Genomic DNA, 18,090 nt, shown 5'->3' on the forward strand with positions numbered 1-18,090 from the left:
CAGCCAGTTCTCAGTGTTGTGTTTGCGGCCAACAACTTTGAGAAATGAGGGAACAATTCCTCTAAAACAAACAGCAGGCTTGCTTGCTGCTTACTATAAAAGTGGTTTAGGTAAAAGGGGACAATGGTGGGAGTACCAAGCTTGGTACTCCTCCGCTATGATGCAACCCCCCTGTACGTGTAACATTCACTTGCACCGCCCTGTGCTTCTCCCATGAAACTTGGGAACAAGGGGAAGAGAGGGAACAATGGTGCGCATGCTGCTTGCTATGCCAAGGTGGCAGGTCCTTTGTCTCTGGCTCAGCAATCCTGTCTTCCGTCAGCATTTATAAAACAATAGCAGACTAGCTGATTTCACTGGTAAGCAGTGTGAATGCCAGACCCTCACAGGTGTTCTGAGAGGGGGAGCAGTGTGAGCGGAAGCAGGGCCTAGGTTGCTGAGGGAACAAGGAGCAGTGATACTTGATGGCTACTGTAAGCTCTGATGTCCAGAGGGGAAGGAACAACTACTGTTCAGTTCATTCTGTTTTGTCTTCAGCCTCTGGGCTACTGTAAACATACCGCACATATGTACTCAACGCACATTGATTTAACACCTGTTTTGTGTTTAACACTTGACACAAATCAATTAACAGCAGAGGCAAAAGGCATAGTGAGAAAGATGGGTGCCTTCACCTGTAGAATCTTGCCTTGAATTTTTTTTTTTTGCCTTGAATTTTATTATTAAATTACTAAATAAGCATTTCCTGAATACTACTATGTTCCTGGCACCTACTATGTACCTACAATTATGTGCCTGAGCTGGAAGAGGCCTTAAAAATAATTTTCTCCATGCTTTTCATTTTATGGAGGACAGGTACTGAGGCCCAGAGAAGGTGACTTGTTCAAGGTCACACAGCTGGTTGATGTGAACACTAAGTTTATAACTGAGGTCTCCTGACTCAATCCAGTGCTCACTCTGTGACACCATTGGGACAGCACCCAGACAGGAAGTTCCCGGAGGCTACAGGGTAAGGGGCTCTATAAGTCAGGCCAGCACATGCCCTCTCACCTGTGGGCTAAGTGCTCACGCCTCCAGGCCTGTTCCCAAGGTGGCTCCCACCAGGCTATGAGAATAGGGGCTCCTGGGTGGAGTTGGGTGGGACTTTGGATGGCTCTTGAGCTTGTTAATCCAGCCCCCAAGGAATACCTGGCCTTTGCTGGGGCCATAAAGCACCTTTGGGCAAAGGCAAAGGCCATGCAATGGGCCTGGGCAAGTGGTGAAGGCATTTGACTCTGGCAAAGCTCAGCCCTCACTCCCCAGGGGAAGCTGGCCAGGAGCCGCAGGTACCTCCTGGGGCTTATCCTCATGTGAAGCCACCCTGCACACTGGCTGGCAAGGCTGGGTCCGAAAGCCTAAGTAACAAACGGTGGGTGCCCCTGAGACCATGTTATTAAGCAGCTGCCCATGACATGAGGTTACCTCCTGCTGGGACCTGTGATGGGGATGTGCAGGCCCAACAGGCCACATTCCTGGTGGGAAGGAGGGGCCTCACCTATGAGGATGGACAACCCAAGTCAGAATGGATTGAGCCAATCACACCACTCTGCCAGGCAGCCTTGGGTAAAAGTGGCAGTGGCTCAATACTAATAACTAACATTTGCAGAGCGCTCACCACGGGCCTGTTTCGTTTGCTTTTCCCAATAGCCTTGTGAGATAGGAGCTATTAAAACCACCTCCACTTTAAGATGAGGAAACCGAGACACAAGGAGGTTATATCTAATGGCACACAGCTCCTGGAGAATGAAATTCAAATATCTGATTTCTCAATTCAGGCTTTTAATCACTGTATAGACCTGGGACTTAGGCCTTGGTCCAGGGGGCAAGACATCAGAGGACTGCATCTTAGTGGTACAAAGAAAATGGTCCCGCCCTCGCCGGTTTGGCTCAGAAGGTCCTGGTTTTGATTTCGGTGAAGGGCACGCACCTTGGTTACAGGCTCCTCCCCAGCCCGGGGCCCTGATCGGGACTCATGCAGGAGGAGGCAACCAATCAATGTGCTTCTCTCACATCAATGTTTCTCTCACATCAATGTTTCTCCCTGTCTTTCCTTCTCTCTTCCACTCTCCCTAAAAGGCAATGGAAAAATATCCTCCAGGGAGAATTAACAAAATAAAAATACAAAAAATAAAGTGGTCCCAATTCTGTAGGGATAGTCAGCGGTTAGGGGGCCAGACAAGAGGCCATGAGAGTGGCTGTGGTTGTTACGGCCTCAAGATCTGCACTTGGAGAGCCTGATGCTGTTTCCCTTTCTCATCTTGCTTTGCAAGTGGCCCCAGAAAAGGGAAATGTGTTCCCTTTAATTCCCCAGCTCACCCTCAGCTGGAGCTTTAAAGCAGAAGGAGTAGACCCCAAGGGCTAGGCTGGAGCCAAGGGTCCCTATCAAATAATGCTCTGTGCTGGGTGTTTAACCTGCATCACCTCCTTAGCCCTTGCAACAACCTCGTGAGATAGGTAATTCATTACCTCCACTTGGCAGTTGAGGAAAATGAGATTCAGACAGACTGAGCTAGGAACTAAATTTAGGTCTCCAGACCACTAGACAGCTGCCTTAGGGTCCCTGAGTCTGCTTTCACAGTGAACTTTCCCCAAAAGTCCAGTCTCACAATAGACTCTTTACCAGTCATTATCCACTCAAACCACACAGCAAAAGCAAATGTGGTCTCCCCTCCACCACCGCTTGGGTTTCCAAACTCCCGTTACCACTGGGACCTTTTAAAGAGGTGGTGAGTCGTGGAGATTCTCCCCAACTCTAGTTTTCTCTCTACTGACAGGAAACACCTCCTCCCCAACCTAGACAGGTAGGGTGGGACACTGCTGCCACAGTTCAGAGATCAAAGGTCACAGAAGCCACTAGAGACTTAATAGGAACTTGCCCTGACCCATCAGGAAGATGCCAAAATAGCCAGTATCATGGCATTCAGGGACCAAGAGAAGCAACAAGAATCTTCAGTGGACTTGAAATGCTCTGGAAGGCCTGTCTCTCCCATGGGGCCTTCTCCCCACTCGCAGCCCCTGTGGGAGTAGTGGCTCTAGATATAGATGATATATTTATACTATAAGGCTCTGCCCTTACTCCTCCTCCACTGCTGACCCCAGCTGGGCCTATCATATTCCTTCTTCTGGAATCTGATGGAATTCCTGAATGGAGCTAGTGTTGGGTAACCAAAGCCAGTGCACTAGGCAAATTTGTGGGGAGTAGAAATTCTGGGTAGACAGAGGAAGCTGGTCTGCAGAAAAGGGTCTGGGTTCTTCAGAGAAACAGAATAGGTAGGTAGGTAGGTAGGTAGAATAGATTTATTACAAGAAATTGGCTCATGCATTTATGGAGGCTGAGAAGTCCCAAGATCTGTAGTCAGCAAGCTGGAGAGCCAGGGGAGTCAATGGTGTATAGTTTAGCCTGAAGGCAGGAAAAAATAGCAATGTCCCATCTCAGTCAGGTAGGAGGCATTTCCTCTTACTCATGGGAGGATCAGCCTTTATGTTTTATCCAGGTCTTCACCCGACTGAATGAGGCCCACCCACATTAGGGAGGGCAATTTGCTTTACTTGGTCTACCAATTCAGATGTTAAACTCATCCAAACACACACACACACACACACACACACACACACACACACAGAATAATGTTTAACCATATGTATCTGGGCAGCGCCCATGACCCAGCCAAGTTAACACACAAATTAACCACCACAGCCAAGTACGCAGAGACTAGAGATGATGAGAGCTGCCTATGACTTATTCCATGTTATTCCACTGGACTTCATTTCTGCGAACTCACTGTTGCTTTAGAGTAGCCCCCTCCCCTCCACTTCACTCGAGCTAACTGAAAGAGATTTCTGTTTTTTATAAGGGCATCGTAATGAAGCAAGGAGGGTTTGGAGACTAACTACTGGGATCTGAATCCTAGTTTCACTTTTGTTTGTTTGTGTAATGGCTACAAATTCTTTGATTCTCCTTCCATCAAGAGGTCTGGTCCACGATTCCTTTTTTGGAGAATGGCACCGAGAAATCAAAATCTGGGTGCTAAATGTGCTATGCCTTTTGTTTTTTTGTGTGTGTGTGTTTTTTAAAAAAATATTTTTGTTGATTTTTTACAGAGAGGAAGGGAGAGGGATAGAGAGTTAGAAACATCGATTAGAGAGGAACATCGATCAGCTGCCTCCTGCACATCCCCTACTGGGGATGTGCCCGCAACCAAGGTACATGCCCTTGACCGGAATCGAACCTGGGACCCTTTAGTCCACAGGCTGACGCTCTATCCACTGAGCCAAACCAGTTAGGGCTGTGCTATGCCTTTTGGAGTGACATTGCTTCTGGGCCCTCTCAGCAGACACAACTGGAAAATGTGTATGTTCGTGTGTTCTTGTGTATACATAGACATGAATACATTTGCACATACAAACATACATATATTTCTAGATTTATTTTTATATCTACTGCTTACCTATATATTAAAAACCATGAGTTTATACTTGCTATGAATTGAATTATATTTCCCCAAATTCATATGTTGAAGCTCTAACTTCCAGATGTCTGTATTTGGGTTAAAAAATACATAAGGATAAATAGGAGTGTCCATAGAGTGGAGCCCTGCCCTGACAGGATTCGTGTCCTTACACCTCCAAGGTCAGTGTAGGGACACTCAAAGGGGTGCCAAGGGAAGCTGCTAGCCACTGTGTATTGCTGCTGCCATGTGCTATAGAACCCGGGTGCCCACGCTGCAGGAGCCTGGCACCTGACGAGCCACAAGTGCTCCAGGAGTGGGCACTGGAGAAGCATGAAGGAGCCTGGTGAGAGAAGCACAGAACCAAAGGGAGAAACTCCTCCCAGAGTGCTTTACCAGCTCCCTCTACTGTCAAAGCTGAGCAGTGCGCCAGCTGGAAAAGGAGAGATAGTTACAGGACTGCTCCAGTGCAGGCAGTATCAAAGAGAGAATGGCACAGTCCACCCCTTTGGAGACTCAACTTCCATATGCAACCTTCTGTATACATTTAGACTTCCATACAACAATGAAACAACTCCACATTTCCACCTAATGAGTTACAGCTATCTTTCTTACAAGAAGTTCTCACCCTCTCTCCAAAGTGAGGAGATACACAGTCCCAACACTCATTATTAAATACTTCTCAGATTGTCATAGTCCCATGGGCTATACTGTTACCTAAAAACTAAATTGAAACATGAACTTCCAACAACTTACATATAAAACGAAAACGGGAAGAGAGAGAAAAAGAAAAAAAATGTTTAATATGTACAAAAATGCCATGTATACATAACAAACAGAGAAAAAAATATGCAAAACTACCACAGTTCCTGTTTTTATAATGGCCACAAAGCTGTTTTAGTAGTTACTAATGGTTTCCTAACTGCCTCATTTCTTCTACATTTATTAGTTGGCATTCCACTATCAGGAAGGCCTTTCTTGTCTCCTCTGTTTATTTATTTATTCATTTATTTATATTACTATTAACTTAGGTGTTCTTTTTTTAAAAAAAATACATTTTATTGATTTTTTACAGAGAGGAAGGGAGAGGGATAGAGAGTTAGAAACATCAATGAGAAACATCGATCAGCTGCCTCCTACACACACCCCACTGAGGATGTGCCCACAACCAAGGCACATGCCCTTGACCAGAATCAAACCCGGGACCTTTCAGTCCTCAGTCCAGCGCTCTACCCACTGAGCCAAACCGGTTAGGCGACTTAGGTATTCTTAATTTACTCATTGGGTTGTAACATGTTATTGTCATATTTTATGTTGATGCTCTGCAGTTGACTAATGGGAGTCCTAATAAACTTTGACACGTCTTTGACACGTCTCTATCATTCTTTGAGTACTTTTCTACTTTCCAGCACAAAATGTTCTAGGAACTTCTTGAACTTCCTCAACCCCAGTGGGAGAGTCGATGATTTCTCCAAGGAGCCATGACTCCTTCTGTGGAGAATGGCACTGAGAAATCAATATCTGGGCGCTAAATGGGCTCAGCCTTTTGGAGTGCCACTGTTTCTGGGCCCTCTCAGCAGACACAACTGGGAAATGTGTATGTTCGTGTGTTCTTGTGTATACACAGACATGAAAACATTTGCACACACAAACATACATTTATTTCTAGCTAGATTTATTTTTATATCTACTGCTTACCTATATATTAAAAACCATGAGTTTATACTTGCTATGAATTGAATTATATTTCCCCAAATTCATATGTTGAAGCTCTAACTTCCAGAGTGTCTATATTTGGGTTAAGAAAGTAAGTAAGGATGAATGAGAGTGTCCATAGAGTGGAGCCATGACCTGACAGGATTCGTGTCCTTATAAGAAGAGACACCTGAGAGCTCTCTCTTTCTCTACCATGTGAGGACACAGTGAGCCTGTGGCCATCTGCAAGCCAGGAAGAGAACGCTCACCTGAAACCAAAGGGGTTGGTACCTTGATCCTGGGCTTCCCCGCCTCCAGAACTGTGAGGAAATAAATGTTTGTTGCTAAGCCACACAGTCTGTGGGATTTTGTTATGGCAGCCCCAACTGACTAATCCGATACTGACCTTTAATTCTAATGTGAACGAATGGTATTTTGTTTGCTTGCTTGTTATTTTTGTTTGTTTTTAGTGTTTCAATAATGTACCCTTTGCCTGCAGAACTTTGCTATTTTTGGCCTGTTCTGGTGGTAAGTTTAGAGAAGAGGGCTGTAAGTTGCTGTGTGTAATGTCCTAAGCAGAAGGGCACTTAAAAAAAAAGTTTAGAATAACCAGGATCATTTATCAAAAAAACAACAACAAAAAAAACACAGAGCTGACTCAAAGGTCACACTGTTGCTTTTCAGCTGAGTGTGAAAGTTCCCTCTGTACTCCCCAGAAAAAGACCTTAACCCAATTCCTGGTAAAACCAAGTCTTGGCTTGAAGTACTCCAGGGCTCTATCCCCAGAGGTGACCTTCTCTAAATAGGTCCCTGTCAGGGGTGGATCCCAGATCACCCTCTTCTGCATGGCCCACACAACTGTGGAAGTGCCCCATCTTCTCATCAGAAATACTGAATCATGAAGCTGCAACAAAAGAAATGGTTCCATTGTGTGGTAAGGACATGGTCACATGCCTGCAAAAAATGTCTGGAGACATTCTCCACCCAGCCTTAGTCACGTATGACCCAGAAGCCACAAGCTCCCAATACCCATGCTGGTATGCTCATCTGAGCTCACGACCTCAGAATTCCTAGGTTCTCCGAGCACTGATATGCCAAGAATGTGGCTGTTCTATTGCTTAGAATGGGCTATAGGAGTCCCTGGTTCAGAAGCCCAGCCTCCCAGTTTCCAGTCTATACAGTCCCCTCCTTAGCCAAGCAGTTGGCTGATAGGCTTCACAGCACTACTTTCTATTGGAGAACATTGCTGATTTCTTTGCTCTTTTCAATATTTTCCCAGGGCTTCAGGAAAAGCAAAGAGAAACCACGGTTCAAACCCTTTTAACTACAGCAAAGCACTTGCTGATGTTTTTGTGCAGGACAGAAAGCAGAAGCGGAGTCTGAGGGAGGCGGAAGAACAGCTCCCAAACGTCCCTTCCACCTTGCAAACAGGGATCCACAGATCCTTTTGTGCAGGCTCTTACTCTCTCCCCCTCAGAACTTCTACAGAAGAGAAATACAATGACTACGAAGGTCAGCTCTGTAGAGCAAAGGAAGTCAGGAAGACCTAGCTGCCCATCCCTGACCATTTTTGAACCAGTGCACAAACAACCCCTCATCTTCCAAAGAAGTAAACAAACATTTACAAAGAGCCATCCTGGAAACCCTGCAACTACCCCTGCCTCCTCCAACCCAAGTTCCAAGCTGCAACCAAAGTGACCTTCTAAGAACACAAATTTTTTTTTTTTTTTTTTTTTTTTGCGGGGTGGGAGGGGGTGGGGAATGACATTTTTTTTAAAAAATATATTTTATTGATTTTTTACAGAGAGGAAGGGAGAGAGATAGAGAGTTAGAAACATCGATGAGAGAGGAACATCGACCAGCTGCCTCCTGCACATCTCCCACTGGGGATGTGCGCGCAACCCAGGCACATGCCCTTGACCGGAATCGAACCCGGGACCCCTCAGTCCGCAGGCCGACGCTCTATCCACTGAGCCAAACCGGTTTCGGCTAAGAACACAAATTTGTCGTGAGGATGGAATGAGCTAATATTTGTAAAGTGCTGACTGGCATTATTTGCACATTGAAGTGCTATTAAACATCTCTGAGATAAATACACATAATGCTATTCCCCTTGCAGTGGTTCTCAACCTTCCTGATGCCGCGGCCCTTTAATACAGTTCCTCATGTTGTGGTGACCCCCAACCATAAAGTTATTTTCGTTGCTACTTCATAACTGTAATTTTGCTACTGTTATGAATCGTAATGTAAATAAATATCTGATATGCAGGATGTATTTTCATTGATACAAATTGAACATAATTAAAGCATAGTGATTAATCACAAAAACAATATGTAATTATATATGTGTTTTCCGATGGTCTTAGACGACCCCTGTGAAAAGATCGTTCGACCCTCAAAGGGGTCGCGACCCCCAGGTTGAGAACTGCTGCTTTAGAGGATCTTCAGAAGAAGAAACGGAAACTTCACTACCTGCCTCTGCCTTCTGCTTCCTCACCGCTCTCCCTTGCTAGCCTTACTCCAGGCCTCATTTCAAGTCGGAAATTCCTTAGTCAAGCTGCCTGCTGACCTTAGCACATGCTGTTCTCTCTTCCTTAAAAACTTTTCCCAGTCCCTCTTCATGTGACCAACTTCATATCTCAACTTACATGTTACTTCTGCCTTGCAGGACCTCCCAAAGAGAGCTTAGGTTCCTCCATTTTACCCTCTTATTCCCAAATTTTATCACAATTGTAATAACAAAATGGTTTAGGATTTTTAATACCTGCCTTTCTTACTAAACTGTAAATTACCCCAGGAGAGGGGCTTATAGGTGTGTCTAGTTCACTGCCTATCAAGAAACTCAGGCAGGGTGGATCCTGTGGACCACGGTCAAATGAATAAAACCTTTTAAAATACTGTCTCATTTGGATAACTGGCCCAAGTTTGCACAGCCAATCCAAGATTCGTATCAAGACATTTTGGCTTTGAAGCCCACGGCTTGACCACCGCACTTACTGTCCATTCCTGTCCCTCAAAGCTGGAGCCAGAACGTAAGTACTGGGCAGGCGAGCATAAGAGCTGCAGGTCTATGCTGAGGGCCGCACGCTGCAAGGAACCGGCGCCGTGCACACAGGCCTTGGGCCCAGGGGAGGGGGCACCTATCACGTGTACACTGCAGGGCCGCCGCTGCCGCAACCCCGGGCAGGAATGCGGCCCCGCCCCGCTCCCGAGCCAGCAAAACCGCGTTCTCTCCGGGACTGACGTCAATGTAAGCGGGGCACCTCCCAGCGAGACGCAAGGGCGGCCGGGGGGCCAAGGGAAGGGACCTGGGCGGGCACGCCCCTCGCTGTTGCTCCGTCTCTGATTGGACCCGGGAATCTTCGCACGTAGGTTTCGAGGCCGGCGGAGGGGAGGGGGAGGAGCCAGAACACGCCCCTCACCCCTCTGTGGCTGCTGATTGGCCCGCGGAGTCGCCGCGTTCGGTTTTGGAAGGCTCGCTTTGGAGCTCCCGCAAGGCTCGCCCGAGGATTGGCTGGTCCAGGGAGCGCTGTGGGCCGCGGTTGTGAGAGGTGGCCGCCACGGCAGGCAGGTACGTAGGTCTGCGACCCGGCTCTCGGTGGGAGCGGGCGGGAGGGCGAGCCGTGAGAACGGGGGTGCCGCCGGACCTGAACCCCAGGTACACCTCGGGCCCGTTGTGCGCAGCGCCACGTCTAAGTCGCGGGGACCGACCTGTGCCGGGTTGTCGCCGTGTGGTATCGGCCAGGATACCCCCCAAGCTCTTGTCCTGTTGGCGGGTGCCTCCTGGTCCTAGCGAGCACTTTCGCGGCAGAAGTCCGGAGCTGCGCACGCCCTTTCGGAAGGCGGCAGGGGTTGGGGTCGGCGCATCTTCGCTTGCCCCATCCCGATTTGAGGTCTGTCGGCGCCGCCCTGCTTGGTGAGTAATCACGCTAATTCCCCACGGGCCATGGGGTGCCGATGGCACCGCGGCTGGCTGGGGAGACCTGACTTTCGATCCCTCCGCCTTCCGAAACCGGTAGAAGCAGATAGCAGGCTCCGGGAGGGTTCAGAGCCTCCAGGGTCTTTCCTCTGAAGACCTTGGCACCCTCTGGTGGGAACAGAAATAACTAGAGAACGAGCGCTGGGGTCAGACCTCTTGGGTTCATATCCTGCCTTAGCACATACTGCCTGTGACTTAACCTTCCTGAGCTTAGCCTTCTCATCTGTAAAATGGGTGTAACCCCTCAGAAGAGTATCATGAGGATTAAAGAGATTACCCTTCCAACAGTGCTGGTTTGGACTTGTCTTGGTGCAAGGTGCCTCACCAGCAGCGATGATTAAAAGTCCGCAGATTACTCCATTCTCCCTTCACCCTTTCTCCCAAGAGTGAAGGCCCCTTTGAGGGAGTTTCATGATAGTGGTGATGACGAAAGTGGGTGGTTAAAAAGCCCTTTCCTTTATACCATTCATTCATAACGTACTGGGATGGGTACTTTCAGCATACTTTATCCCCTTAACCCCTTAAGGGTTATTTACTCTCACCATTGTGACAATGAACAAACTAAAGCAGGGGAAAATTGAGGTTTGCCAAGGTCACCCAGATATCAGTGGCTCAGCCAGAATTCAGGTTCTTGAACTCTTGAAAAGTTATTCCTAGATCTAGTAGGAGTTTTTTCCAGGCCATATCTGAGACTTGGTCTGGGGAAGGGTCCAGTTCCTTTCTCAAACCTTTTGGGACGGAGATTTGGAGGCCAACGTATGTCCATTTCTCTCAGACATGCCTCCCTGAGACTAGGCCCTTCCGTGTGGGGGGCCCACACAGCCGTTTGGACTGGGCCTCCCACTTGAGGAGCCACAGATTTTGGCTGCTGTCCAGTGGCATGTCTGTCCAAGGAAGCAGGCCAGGGCCACAGTGTTGACTTGGGCCTTGGGCCAGAGCCTCTAGTTCTTTTTCTAAGAGACCCTTGGCCTCCGATTGCAGATTATTACCACCAACAGGGTTATCTGGAGGGGAGAGCAGGTGGGAAGCCAGTTGCTGCCTAATTCACACAACTGTGTTCTGCCTCTCATGGTTATTTTCCACGACCCTGAGACCACGATAAGCATAGATAGGTGTCTAAACTGAGCTTCATACATTACAAAGACTGCTCACTTGTGCATCATATTTATAAATTGCAAATCATTACATGGTGAGTCGCTTTTTAAATATATTTCTTTGTTAGATCTCTGTAGTTCCTTTATTGCCTGTTTCAAAACAAATTGAACTTTGTCATGTTCAACATTTGGTATTTACTTGGGGGTTCATTTTTAACCTAGTTTGTGTCAAAGTGAAGTATTTTGCAATTAGTCTTTACTCATTTGCTCACGGATCCATGCTTATCTTTTTTATGTCAGCTCTGAAAGATTCATTTGTAATTTTTTTTTTAAATATATATTATTGATTTTTTACAGAGAGGAAGGGAGAGAGATAGAGAGTTAGAAACATCGATGAGAGAGAAACATCGATCAGCCGCCTCCTGCACATCTCCCACTGGGGATGTGCCCGCAACCCAGGTACATGCCCTCGACCGCAATCGAACCCAGGACCCTTCAGTGCGCAGGCTGACGCTCTATCCACTGAGCCAAACCGGTTTCGGCTCATTTGTAATTTTTTAATAGCCCTGTGGTTTCATTTTCCAGATTAAAAAGTACCATTGTTCAAATATATACTGACTTTCCCAGATGCAGGTCTTGTCCAGGAAATGAGGGGGGAAGTAACTATTGGACACATTGAATGAGACAGGAAAAGTTTCTTCTGATAACAAAAGTGCTGTGATTCAGTTTTCCCCAAGTTTAGTCTAATCCTACTTGATATCCACCAATTTTTATTCTCAGCCTCACTCTGCTGTCTGAATCTCAGGGTGAGAGGCAGAGCCAAAAGTGAGGATCCTCAAAATCTGGATGTCCCCCCCGCCCCCCACCCCACCCTTCACAGGTTCATAGAAGGTATGGTGAGGCTAGAGCAGCCGTGGGCAAACTACAGCCCGCGGGCAGGATGAAATGAATAAAACTAAAAAAAAAAAAAAAAGACCGTACCCTTTTATGTAATGATGTTTACTTTGAATTTATATTAGTTCACACAAACACTCCATCCATGCTTTTGTTGCAGCCCTCCGGTCCAGTTTAAGAACCCATTGTGGCCCTCGAGTCAAAAAGTTTGCCCACCCCTGGCTAGAGGCTCAGGCTCTCCCAGATGGTTTCTCATTGGTGCATTTGTAACTCACTGTAACTGGGCAGCTAGAGGGAGGGCCTTGGAGCCCTGGCAGAGGTGGCTGGGACTATCTGGGAAGTCAGGCTCCAAGCCATTTCCTCCCTGAGGCAGCTGCTGCTATTTGATCCCGTTGCCAGTCTCTCAAGAAGAGGGTGAGATTGTCTGAGTTTGAGAGGGGACATGCCCCAGAAGTCTGCCCCAGGCTTGGCTATAGCCAGCCTAGGTCATTAGAGTGCTTTAGAGCAGTGAGTTCTGTCTTCTACCAGACCCTAACCCTATAGCCCACAGCAGCAAAACAGTGTCTGACCTCCAGGGAAGATTGAGAAGAAGGGGAGCTACTGGTTGGGGAGTCTTCTGATACCTAATTAGCCAGACCTGTCCACACATGTTGCTTGTAGGCCCTGGCAGGCAAGCAAACCATCTCTTCTTTGTTCAGATCTAGACTCTCAACACTGGCACAGGCCTTCAGAAACCATCAGCATCAACCCGTTCTCACAGATGAAAGAGGGAAGCAGGCCCACAGAATCCCTGAGGCCTCTCAGCCACTGAGTGGCAGAACTGGGGCTCAGACCAGTCCTCTGGGTTGGGTTATAGTTCCAGATTTCTTCTGTGGAAGCTGGGGATCTTCCTCTTCAGAGTGCCACGAGTTCAAAGCTGAGGCAGCCTGTCACCCAGGGAACGGCCCTGATGTTATTGAAAAGATTAAAATAAATTCCACACCCCACCCCTGCCTCCAATGTGGGATATTCAGTGTTCTTTCCCTGCTACTGGTGGGGTTTCCCCTTTGTGAATTAGCACTCCTCACAGACTAATGGGAAGAAATGTGCTTTGAGCTGCTTGGCTGTGAAGACACCTCGGTTGCTTAAAAACTTGGGCTGCAGTCAGACTAGGTTCTGGCCTTGGCTGAGTCCCTGCTTTATATCTGTGTCTCAGCTTCCCTTTGCTTCTCTGTGAACTGGGGTGAGGCTAACAGTGCCTGGTCCCTAGAATTGTTTTAAGGATGAAATGATATTATGCGTATTGCCTGATACAGAATAAATGCTCCATAGTTTGCTTGACTTCTCTTTACCAGCCTGTGTTACTTGGTGACTGTTTCCTGATCACAGTATATAGTGTTTATATCATCTATCTCTGGGAGTTTAATTCCCACATATATTTACTGGATTCCCATAATAGTGCCTAAGCAGAGGCAGGTTTTAAGATTATTTTCCAGAAAACAAGTACAATTTTTATGAATTTATTTGAAAGTCTTTTGCAGGTTTATTTTCATTATTAAATCTTTTTTAAAAATATTTTTATTGATTTCAGAGAGGGAGAGAGAGAGAGACATCGATGATGAGAGAGAATCATTGATTGGCTGCCTCCTGTAAGCCCCCCATGGGGGATCAAGCCCGCAACCCGGGCATGTGCCCTTGACTGGAATTGAACCTGGGACCCTTCAGTCCACTTAGCCAAACCAGCTAGGGCTCATTATTAAATCTTTTGAAAAAAGAGTGGGGACTGGCTGGTGTGGTTGAGTGGTTGAGTGTTGACCTATGAATCAGGAGGTCATGGTTTGATTCCTTGTCAGGGCATATGCCCCGGATAGTGAGCTTGATCCCCAGTATGGGGTGTGTAGGAGGCAGCTGATGATGTTTCTATCTCTCCCTCTCCCCTCCTCTCTGAAATTAATAAAAATATATATTTTAAAAAAGAGTAGGTTCTTATGATAGAAGGCTTAGAAACTAGGACAGTGGAGTGTAAAAATTACTGGAATCAGGAGGTAGCTATTGAGGTGAGGAAGAGGGAAGGCCAGGGTAAGGAAGGGACAGTCATTATCTGGGAAGTCTGAATGGGATGAAGACATGGCTCAAATTCTCTAGAGAACAAAAGGCAGGTGAGAGTAAGGATTATTTTTGCAAGTGAGCTGAGGATAGGAAACCAGTAGTGTTTTTATTTATGATTCTATTGTTTGCTTTTTTTTTTTTTTTTTACAGTGAGCATGTACATTTTATCTACCTCCTTTTCAAGCTGGTTGCTGGTTGACAGCTGTGTCTGTAGCTAGCTGTGGAATGAGGTCTGACTTAGTAACCAGGCCTTCCCCATTGGGCCCAGGGCTGTGAGGGGCAGAGGGAACAAGCAGGCTCTCAGCTGGCTCAGGCTAGACTACTTGGAGGAAAGAACTCTTACCACATCACTCTTCTGACCCAACACAAAAGTCAAGGAAGCCAAAAAGAAGGGCATTTGCATTTATTTAGCTCTTATTGGGTACCTGGTACCATACTAGACTCATTTACACCAATCCTGAGAAGTGGTTTTGGCTCCATTTGACAGTTAAGCAAACAGGCTCAGAGAAGTTGATTAACTTGCATAAGGTCACAGCTAAGCCAAGTGGCAGAGTTGGGATTCAAACCCAGTTCTGCATAATGCCAAAGTCTTTGGTCTTCCTTGTCTCTTGTTTTCAAATGCCATAGATTTTTCAGGTTGTACCAGAAGCAAGGATAAGGTGGGTGAGCTTCTTATGACTTTATTTATTCAATGTGAACTATCTAGAACTGAGGAAGATGATTTAATTTTCATTTCCTGGATATGGTGGGAGGACATTGACATGAGTGTAACTTTTATCGATTTTCTTGTAAGTTTCAGCCTCTGCCCTGACAGAGTATTCAACCCTGTAATGTCTTCTCCTGCCCCTTTCTCTCAGTGGTTCTTTGGGAGGTAGATCTGATTGGTCTATTTCATACTGTTTGCTAAATTATACAGGGTGGGGCAAAAGTAGGTTTATAGTTGTGAGTACGAGAAACAGAGTTTATCCTTGTATTATTAATTATTGTATTATTTTCCATATGAACAGCAGTAAGCCTACCTTTGCCTCACCCTGTATGGACTTGGTTCATCCCGAGAGTCTTGAAGATAGGAGGTGGGATAACTACTCTTGTCAATTTTATGGATGGAAAAGCAGAATAGAACATTGAGCATGTTCTTAATGCTGTGTGTGCCTTCATTCGGTCCTCACAGCACTCTAAGAAGTAGGTACTAGTTAGCACAGGAAGGAGCTGTGAGTGGAGGTCACCAGCCAGTAAGTGGTGGAGGTAGCCACAAGTGGGATTTCAACCCAGGCAACCCAGCTCCACAGCCCCTCTATTTCTGTACTGTAGAGCCTGGGCCTCACCATCAGAAATCTGCATTCTCTTTCTCAGTTTCCTCATCTGTGAAGTGAGGGGTGAAAGTACCTACCTCATGGGGCTGCTGTGTTCACATGTCAGTGACGCCAGGTGACTATGGCTCTCACAGTGGGTCTCACACTGACTCACCACGCTTCAGCTGCTGCTGCTGCTGCTGGAGTTATTAGGACCTGGGTATCCTGGGGTCTGCCTGGACTTTAGAGCCAGACAGACCTGGTTCTCCTGGCTCTGCACCTACGTGGGGCTTTGTGACTGTGGGGAAGTCATTTAACCTCTGAGTCACACTCCTTCATCTGTAAAGTGGGGATAAACAACTCTTACTTCAGAGGTGTCTTTGACTCTTAAATTTCCACATGTCAGACACATAGCACTTTATAATAAAGTTTGGCTGTCATTATTAACAGTATTTGCCCTGGGAAATCAAAGTGATTTTAAGACTTACCTTACCTTGGCTCCTGAAGAACAGAAACACCGGAAGTCCTTGCATTAGGAGCCTCAGGTTTGGGAAGGGCCTGCTGAGCTGCTAATCTCCATGCTTTCCTTCCTCAGAGCACCCAGGATGGGCACCCCAGCCTCTGTGGTGAGCGAGCCGCTCCCGTGGCAGGCCCCCACTGAGGCCCGGGGCCGCAAGCAGGCCTCAGCCAACATCTTCCAGGATGCGGAGCTGCTGCAGATCCAGAGTCTGTTTCAGCGCAGCGGGGACCAGCTGGCAGAGGAACGGGCACAGATCATCTGGGAGTGTGCAGGGGACCACCGCGTGGCAGAGGCCTTGAGGAGGCTGCGCAGAAAGAGGCCCCCGAGGCAGAAATCCCTGGGCCACTCGCTACATCACTGCAGCCGGCTCAGGTAGGTTCCTGGGAGTGAGGGCCGAGGGAGGGAGAACACTAATGATGCTCGTCCACCATTTCCTGGCTGTGAGGCCTGGAGCTACTGACCCAGCCTCATGCAAAGTGCCTACCACTGGGGCTGTGGTAAGGTCTACACAGTGCCTACCACATGGTTGGCACTTAAAAGGTTGCTGTTACTATTGGAGTCATATATGACCGTGTGAACTCCCGTGGGAAGGGGTGCCAGGATCCTATCAGTGCCGTCTTATTTCACAGTGATTGTTAACCATATAGGAGGGACTAGTGTTTGCAAGGGGGAAAAAATTCAATTTATCTATTAAAGAAGAGGTAACATTCAAAAGTCAGCCTGATGAATATCTTGGCTCTGGAATTACACAGAATATAGCATAGGAAAGTACTCTAGAGGCAACAAAGGTTAACAGTTGTTGAGAAACTTTATCCCACACTTTCCCTAATCATCCAGCTCTTTGCTTAGATCACTGCCAGCCCAGGAACTGGGACCCTCACCTTATCCGCCCCCGACCGCCCCCGACCGCTCCCCCCCCCCCCCCCATCGAGCTGAACCACATGACCTAACCAACTGCTATGGGCACACTCGGCTCCATTCCTCCACCGCCTTCTGTGGAGCCCACAATCAGAACATTAGACCTGAACAGGCCTTCTGAGATCATCAGGTCCATATCAACTCCAATTGATTAGTAATCGCTACTTAATACACCTTAGTAAGGATACTTGGTTCCTCCAGTCTCATATGACTGATTAACAGTATCTGTCTTGAGTACAGGATGAGGAAGTTGGAGAAACGTTGAATGCTGCACACCCTGATCTAGTCCTACTCTCTATAGAAATCTGAAAGTTTTGCCTCATCATGTAGCTCTCAGCAGGCAGAGACGAGGCCAGAGCCCTGGTCTCATTTTGTCCCAGTGTGTTTTATTAGTTCACATGACCAAAATCTCTTTAGTCCTCATTCTGTCCTTCCTATTGATGTTGGCCTATCCCACACTTGTTCCCTGCAGAATCCCAGAGCCCCGAGATCCACTGGCTGACCCACAGAGCAGTGCCACAGAGATGGCTTCCAGCGATCAGTATCTGAACACTAGGAGGACAAGTGCCAGGATCCGCCGGAATTGGAGGAAGTCAGGCCCCACAAGCTACCTCCATCAGATCAGACACTGATCCAGGGAACGGGCTGGGAATGGCACTATCTTCCCCAGGAATCATAGGGACTTTGGCCCAAGGGCCCGGGAAGGTGAAGGAGGAAGAGACTGGAGGCAGACAGCCCCACGTGCTGCTGCTGGCCTGCTCAATTCAGAAGAGGACTGGAGATATCCACTGAGCTCTAATTGTGTGGGACCCATTCCTCACCAGGAGCAGCAACAGTGACCGTTCTTGCCTTGACCCTTCCCCACCTGACACTATACTTGGGCTGCATGACATTCCCCTGGGAGTTAAGCAACAGGCACTCAGACCAAGCATCTCACCACTCCTGCTACTAACCCTCCTGTATTATGACCCATGGTCCAGCAGCCTGTCCTACACCCCTGTCCCTGTCAGGCCACACAAGTAAACTGTGGTTTAAGTGGCAAAATAAAAACATTTGCACCAAGAACTGTGTGTGTCTTGATACTCCGGAGCTGGGGGGTGAGGGGTTGGGCTCATTGCAGGGA

At 47.4% G+C, this 18,090-nt stretch overlaps 1 protein-coding gene across 3 annotated transcripts; it reads left to right on the top strand.

Annotated features, from left to right (window-relative positions):
* Positions 1-9,647: 9,647 nt before the first annotated feature.
* On the top strand, positions 9,648-18,032 carry AVPI1 (arginine vasopressin induced 1). 3 transcript variants are annotated; one of them, XM_070432567.1, is made up of 3 exons: positions 9,648-9,753; positions 16,125-16,421; positions 17,440-18,032. In XM_070432567.1, exons 2-3 carry the CDS (start codon positions 16,135-16,137, stop codon positions 17,597-17,599), a joined length of 447 nt encoding a protein of 148 aa, XP_070288668.1. In that variant the 5' UTR covers positions 9,648-9,753; positions 16,125-16,134; the 3' UTR covers positions 17,600-18,032. The 3 variants fall into 3 exon arrangements, with proteins under 3 accessions (XP_070288668.1, XP_070288669.1, XP_070288667.1); XM_070432568.1 differs by lacking the exon at positions 9,648-9,753 and adding an exon at positions 9,772-10,098; XM_070432566.1 differs by lacking the exon at positions 9,648-9,753 and having other exon boundaries at positions 16,102-16,421.
* Positions 18,033-18,090: the final 58 nt, after the last annotated feature.

Source organism: Myotis yumanensis, unplaced genomic scaffold (genome assembly GCF_028538775.1).
Source record: "Myotis yumanensis isolate MYYU_CA2020_CCGP unplaced genomic scaffold, mMyoYum1.0.hap1 SCAF_13, whole genome shotgun sequence".
Lineage (NCBI taxonomy): Eukaryota > Metazoa > Chordata > Mammalia > Chiroptera > Vespertilionidae > Myotis > Myotis yumanensis.

What these genes read in the sequence shown, in the direction of transcription:
- AVPI1 (XM_070432566.1), top strand. Translation starts at nt 16,108, where the DNA reads ATGCTTTCCTTCCTCAGAGCACCCAGGATGGGCACCCCAGCCTCTGTG. An exon ending in CATCACTGCAGCCGGCTCAG is followed by an intron (nt 16,422 to 17,439) that starts GTAGGTTCCTGG and finishes TGTTCCCTGCAG; the next exon opens with AATCCCAGAGCCCCGAGATC.